Genomic DNA, 7,195 nt, shown 5'->3' on the forward strand with positions numbered 1-7,195 from the left:
ACTGTGGACTGAAAAAACATAAAGCATATGGAGACGCTGAGTCTGATAGCTGTTCAAACAAGTGGGCCAGAGCTGGTTTCAATGGTGCCAAAAGTACAGGTACTCTACCTCCTGCCAAATGATCCTACCAAAAAAGATGCCAGAAGTACACAGAGAAGATGGTTAACAGACACTTGGAAGGTACAAATTCTCCATGATATGACATTTTCAACATACCAGTGGAACCCACATATGTAGGCTCCATTCTGTCTTGAACAATTCCAAAATATTAAAGAAAAACATCAGGAAGTAGGTAGATTACTTAGAGAAAAATTTGAGTTACTTTTAACCAAAGTTATTTCTACTATGCTTTATCACTCACTCAGTAGCTGCTCTCAAAACAAAGAAATATTTTATATATAATATGTATTTTACTAAAAGTATTTTTTACCCATCTCAAATGGGTTGATTGACCAGTCTCACTAATAGTAAGAGTGCTCAACATTTCCCATTTTGGGCCATTTCTATCACTCTCAAATTTTGGCGAATCTGCCCTGAGTTCCCAGCATCACAGCATTTGTGGATCTGAGTAAACATTCCAGAAAACACAGAGATGTTCCAATACTCTCTGTTCTTAATTTCATCTAATTAGTTTTAAAATTTATTCTCTACTCACAAAGAAGCATAAATAAAGGTTTCACTCTTATGTAAAGACCTGACAAAACATACTGATCCTCTGCTGATGTGGAAGCAAGGACAGTTTTCTACGATAGTCTGTTCTTTATAACCTATAACTGTTGTGGAAAAAAAAGAAAATCAATTTCTTATTGTAATTATTTTTCTTGTTTGAGGTTTCTTTTCCACACCCTGAATCTACAATGACCCAACCACAAGTTTGGGAACATTGCTTCTGAGGCCCATTCTCTGATTAGAAAGTTCAGTCCCACCTGGGGAAAGTACCCGAGTCCCATCCTTTTCAGCCTAACATTATGCCTAATATCTAGAGTAAGAAATCAGGCTAAGTGTGGTGGTGTGCGCCTGTAATCCCAGCCACTTGGGAGGCTGAGGCAGGAGAATCGCCTGAACCCCGGTGGCAGAGATTGCAGTGAGCAGAGATTGCACCAGTCACTCCAGCCTGGGCAACACAGCGAGACTCCACCTCAAAAAATAAATAAATAAATAAAATAAAACATCCAAGTATCCACCTTGGGTTGCAGGAAAATAGTTAATATTATGCGTTTTAAAAAATGTAACTATATAATGTGAAACACCATAAAGTCAGATGGCACTGCACGAGGCATTTTTGCTTCTTTTTCTTAGGGAAAAGGAGTTCTGTGGAAAATTCTCTCATCCTCCTCTCTCCGCCACCGACTCCTCTATGTCCAAAGGTTTTTTCCTCCCTCCACCCCCCGCGAGAGAGAGTCTCACTCTGTTGCCCAGGCTGGAGTGCAGTGGTGCAATCTCGGTTCACTGCAACCTCTGCCCCCTCTGCATTCAAGCGATTCTCCTCCCTCAGCCTCCCGAGTAGCAGGGATTACAGGCACGCACCACCACACCCGGCTAATTTTGTATTTTTAGTAGAGACAGGGTTTCTCCATGTTGGTCAGGCTGGTCTCAAACTCCCAACCTCAGGTGATCCGCCCACCTCAGCCTCCCAAAGTGCTGGAATTACAGGCGTGAGCCATCGCATCCGACCTAGGTTTTTGTTCAAAATTGGGCCTTTGTTCTTATTCAGTAAATCTATGTCACAGGATGAGCCAGGACTTAAATATATAAATATAATTTTTTAGTATCTTTCACGTCAAATTAGAAACACATATTTGGAACTTACTGCTGCAGTCTCTACTGTGCTTATCATGGTAGTGGTTGAAACTGGAAGACTTTTTTTTTTAAACCCTGAAGTCATCCATACTTGCTACTTATTTAGTCTTCTTGCTTGGAATGAAAAGTATTCACCAATACCACCAGCTAAGCACCTGTTTCAAATGCAACTCAGCCTTCAGCTTGCAAAATGATCTCTTTATAATTAAGCAAACAGCGGAAGACCCATGCGAGTTGTTTCTTTCTTCCTGGAGAAGTTGGCAGGATAACTGGAATCCTAGGAGCTCCTCTGTATTGAATTTGCCAAGTCCTGAGTTCAGAATTTTGTTTCTGAGATGAATATAAAAGCACCTAATGGTCAAGGAAACTTTTCTTCCTGTGATAAGGAACCTTTGCTTTAGTGTAGATGACCACTCCCCTCTGTAAGGTAGGGAGGAAGAATGTTCGGTTAGTTCCTTTCCTCTGGCCGATCTCTTTTTTTCTTCTCCTCGCACTGTACAACAGACGCACTCAGCCTCCCGGGGTCCCGGCCCAGAGGCCAGTTTATAGCTGCACGCCTCACTCCGCCATCTTCGCAGCTTCTCCGCGGATAACTTCTTAACCAAGTGGCCGAACTTAGTACCACCAATGCTGGAAGAAAGTGACGTCATGTGCCTCGCATTGTGATGCACTAAGAATACAACATCTCTTGTGAAGTTGTTTTATCAAAAAATGTTTAACCTAAATCTAGTAAGAAAACAGACAAATCCAACTTAAAGACATTCTGAAAAGCGACAAGCTTGGACTCCAAAAATGTCCATGTCATGAAACACAAAAAGCCAGGGAACTCTTCTAGATTAAATATTAATCAAAGGAGTCAACTAAACTTGAATTTTGATTGAATCCTGATTTCCCCCTCCAACAAGAAGGAAAAAAAAAAAAGCCGTAAAGCTATAAAATTTAAATATGCTCTGCATATTATAGTGTGGATTACTGCGTTGTGGTTAAGTAGGGGTCCATCCTTGTTTTTAAGAGACAGATGCTAAAATCTTAAGGTGAAATGTCACCGTGTCTGCAAGTAACACTCAGGCAAATTATGTAAGGGCTAAAATTCTGAACCTGGTTGAGGAATTTTGTATCAACATCTAGTCAACACTGTCCAGGGACTAGTCAGAACAAGTAGTTTCCCTTCGCATGGCTGAGAAGCAGGTAGCCTGACCCACTCCTCTCCGGGTGGCACGAGTAACCCTCAGCACTTAAAAGCGGCTGCAGCCCTGTGGGGAACGAAGGCTGAGGCTGTGGTTCCACTTCTGCCAGAGGACACACACATGCACGCATGCTGTATGCACTTTATGGCAGTCCATGGAAGGCACAAAAGTGCAAGGGTGAGGCTGCGCCCCTCCCCTAACCTCCACAGGAACATATGACAGTAGCACAGGCTGTCTAGAGCACTTTACAGTAGTCACGTCCGCCCAAGGGTGAAACCACACCCTTTCACCCCCACAGAACAGCGGCAGGTGCTGTCTGGAGCACTTTAGGGCAGTCAGGCAAACGTGCGAGGATGAGGCCAGGCCCCTTCACCCTGGCAGAACCGCTGCACGTGCTTGTGGAGCACTTTACAGCAGTCATGCAGAGGCGTGAGGGCAAAGCTACGCCCTTTCATCCCCACAGAACAGCGGCATGTAGTCTGGAGCACTTTACAGCAGTTACTTGAAGGTGCGACGGCAAAGCCACGGCCTTGCACCCCCGTAGAACAGGAGCACGTGCTGTCCGCGGCACTTTAACGGCATTCAGGCAGAGGCGCGTGGGTGAGGCCACTCCCTTTCGCCCCAACAGAACAGCGGCACGTGCGGTCCGGCGCACTTTACGGCAGTCAACGCGAAGGCGCCGGGGTGAAACCATGCCCTTTCATTCCGACGGAACAGCTGCACGTGCTGTCGGCGCACTTTATGGCAGCCACGCGAAGGCTCGAGGTTGCTAGCGTGCGCCCAGTCAGGGTTGGCTGCGGATACTGGGCTTTGCGCTCTATTTCGTTGTGGTCTGGCTGTCGGTCCGTAGGCACACCTACGGCTATTCCATCATGGCGAGGGTAGCGGTACCGTGGTGAACGATGAGAGATCACTTCCAGAGCAAGGAGTTCCGGGGATACGTGAGCAGCACTCACTTCTGGGGTCCCGTGTTCGACTGGGGCCTTCCGCTGGCTGCCTTTAAAGACATGAAGGCAGGCCGGGCGCAGTGGCTCACGCCTGTAATCCCAGCACTTTGGGAGGCCGAGGCTGGTGGATCACCTGAGGTCGGGAGTTGGAGACCAGCCTGACCAACATGGAGAAACCCCGTCTCTACTAAAAATACAAAATTAGCTGGGCCTGGTGGCACATGCCTATAATCCCAACTACTAGGGAGGCTGAGGCAGAATTGCTTGAACCTGGGAGGCAGAGGTTGCGGTGAGCCGAGATCGTGCCATTGCACTCCAGCCTGGGCAACAAGAGTGAAACTCCGCCTCAAAAATAAAATAAAATAAAATAAAATAAAATAAAATAAAAATAAAGACATGAAGGCGTCGCTGGAGATCATCAGTGGCCGCATGACGACAGCGTTCATCTTGTACTCGGCGATCTTCATGCGCTTCGCCTACCGCGTACAGCCTCGAAACCTGCTGCTGATGACGTGCCACTGTACCAACGTGATGGCGCAGAGTGTGCAGGCCAGTCGCTACCTACTCTACTACGGCGGCGGCGCCGAGGCTAAAGCCCGCGACACTCCGCCGTCGCGGCCGCCACCAGCCCGGGTTCCCAGCCCCCGAAACAAGCTTCTTAAGAACTGAGAGGGCCTGATCTCATCTCTGCAGGTCACAAGCACTGAACTGTCATTCCTCCTGAAAAAAGGCCAATGAAGACCTCGGTTTTGACTCTAAAACAGTGCGAATCTGACTTAAACCTGCAGTTTGATTAATAAAGAAATACAAAGTAACATTGAACTGAAGTTGAGTGTTGCCTCTTTTGTAAACTGGAAATGTTTTTTAGAAGGGGAGGATGGATTAGCTGGTCTTTCTCTTCACAGGACCTGCAACTCAAGATAGTTTAATATGGGGGAGGAAGACTTTGAATGTAAAGCACTTCACAGCTTTTTTGTTTTTTCTTAAAGCTCTCTTGGGAACATATTTTTGTTACTTGTTTTGGATGTCCAGGGCAAACAGGGTTGCTTAGTATCACACATGACTCACAACTTGGTGCAGTCACAAATCTGTACGTCAAAAAACGTCTGGGGGCTCTTTCTACTGAGGGAAATGTTTCGAAGTGGGTTTTAAATGAATGTCGTGAGGTACAGTGTAGCCTTAACGAGTCCTCAAGAGAACCTAGGATCTCTTGGTGACGGAGAGCAATTATAGAATTAGCCATGGAGACAGGATAAACAATTCTGGGGACAATTGCCATCAACCCTGGGATTCTAGGTAAATAGGTAAAAGGACAAAATCATTCTTTCCTCCTTTTCTTATCCTTAAAAACGGGGGAAATGGCAGTTTGCAGAACTGGTTACCTATCACTCTGTCGAATGCTAGCTAGAGCTGGGGGTGAGGGGTCAGTGGTCAACAGCGGCAGCTCGGAGTATTCCCCTAGGAATCTTGGGGGGTTCCTACCGACTCTTAAATCACAGAGCCGAGAAAAGGGAAACGAGAAGGGTGGGGTAGTGGGGCAGTAGGCTAAGGCGATTACCTACATAGGAGAGGCTGCCCTCTACGATTTGACCCCAAAATTTTCCCTGCCCCTGCCTCTGAAGGATGCGGAAAGTTCCAGAGTGTTTACTGGTGAACCCCAAAGTAGGTGTTCAGAAGTATTCGACCCTGCTTTAGATAGAGTTTTCAAATGCAAAGAAATTTAAAAGCACTATCAAAGATTCTGAAGACATCAGTTCTTGGACAAAACGGGCACATTTGTGGAATTCTAGAAGATTCCCCTTTATCTTCTCTGGCATTAAAGCAGTAGTCCTCTTTGTGGGCAGTCTCTATGTTTCACGAAATTCTGCATGTGGGGACGGGGTGGGGGGTGGGTGGGAAACGAACTATGGGGAAGTAGTGAATTATCTATGGCCATGTAATCACCCCCAACACTTAGTTTAAAACAGTTACCTGACTTAATTTCTGAAGTTCAGGAATCTGGGAGTGATTTAGTGGGGGACTTCTGGCTCAGGGATTCTCAGCTGTCAGCTGGGGCTGCAGTCTCTGAAGATTTGACTGGAGCTAGAAGATCCACTTCCAAGCTCATTCATAGTTGTTTGCAGGAGGCTTCAGTTCCTTGTCATCTGGGCCTCGCCATACGGCTGCTTGTGACATGGCTTCCCCCAGAGTGGTGTTCCAAGAGACAGCCCAAGATGGAAGTTCTAGCCTTTTACAGCTTCATCTTAGAAGTTACATACCATCACTTCTGCTGTGTTCACACAAAACAACTCTGGTACACTGTGGGAGGACAATACGAGGATGGGAAGCAGGCATTGTTAGGGGCCATCCTGGATGCTGGCTACCACATGTGGTGCTAAAATAATTTTCATGCCTTTCTGGTAGTCAGTAGGAAAGTAAAGCATGTAAATTTGTTGCCTACCTTCCCAAAGAGAGGTCACAAAATGCTCAGTTTACTGTTTTGTGGTCATTGCTAACATGCACATATAGAGCATGGGTTTGAGAAGCAGAAATCTCTGGAAGATAACAGTGGGTCTTAATGTTTTAGATAATTCAGACTACAATGCAGTATTAAAAACCAGTTCTTAAAGTTATGAAATGAGTAACTTTATATCCACTTCACTAACAATTTCATAAGTAGAAATTAATATATTTTTAGGTTGTCTTACAATATGCATTTTGTAATTTGAGTCTATTTCAATGAAAGGCCACTGTCTGTTGAAGACATTTCAGAGCAGGTAGGTTTCTAATTAACCTCGTGAGGGAAAAGGAGGTAATCTCTGCTGCTAATTTCCTATTACTCTATACTTACAATTTAGAGGTCAAAACAATTCAAGGAAATGTCCAAAAGATTGCAACACCTCCACAATAATGCAATGTTCCGCTTAGGGCATCTAATTCACAATATGCCCACCCAACTAAGTGAGCTAACCCTTTGTTGCCTAGGATATTAGTGTTTAAAGCCAAATAGGTAATTCATACTTTAATAAAAATGAACCTTTTAAATCATTAGGGTAACAATCATTTCATAATCTTCCCAAACTCTCAAACGTAATCCTTTCTAACCTTGGCAATTTAAACTGTCTACAGATCTCCACAACTTTATAAAGCCAGTAACATTTTTTGAATTGGCAGAGCTAGTTTTCCAGTTTTTGTCACCAACGCACTTTAGTCATTTCCCAGAATCAGGTGTTTTACTCTGAGTTGAATATGTAATGTCTTCCTCCTTAGGTACTCTGAGCT

The 7,195-nt window shown here is 45.0% G+C and overlaps 1 protein-coding gene across 1 annotated transcript; it reads left to right on the top strand.

Annotated features, from left to right (window-relative positions):
- Positions 1-3,859: 3,859 nt before the first annotated feature.
- Positions 3,860-4,710, top strand: MPC1L (mitochondrial pyruvate carrier 1 like). The gene is given in 3 exon segments (XM_005593310.4): positions 3,860-4,000; positions 4,337-4,541; positions 4,544-4,710. Coding segments are annotated over 3 exon segments (399 nt in total). The 3' UTR covers positions 4,597-4,710.
- The last annotated feature ends 2,485 nt before the right edge of the window (positions 4,711-7,195 follow it).

Source organism: Macaca fascicularis, chromosome X, assembly GCF_037993035.2.
Source record: "Macaca fascicularis isolate 582-1 chromosome X, T2T-MFA8v1.1".
Lineage (NCBI taxonomy): Eukaryota > Metazoa > Chordata > Mammalia > Primates > Cercopithecidae > Macaca > Macaca fascicularis.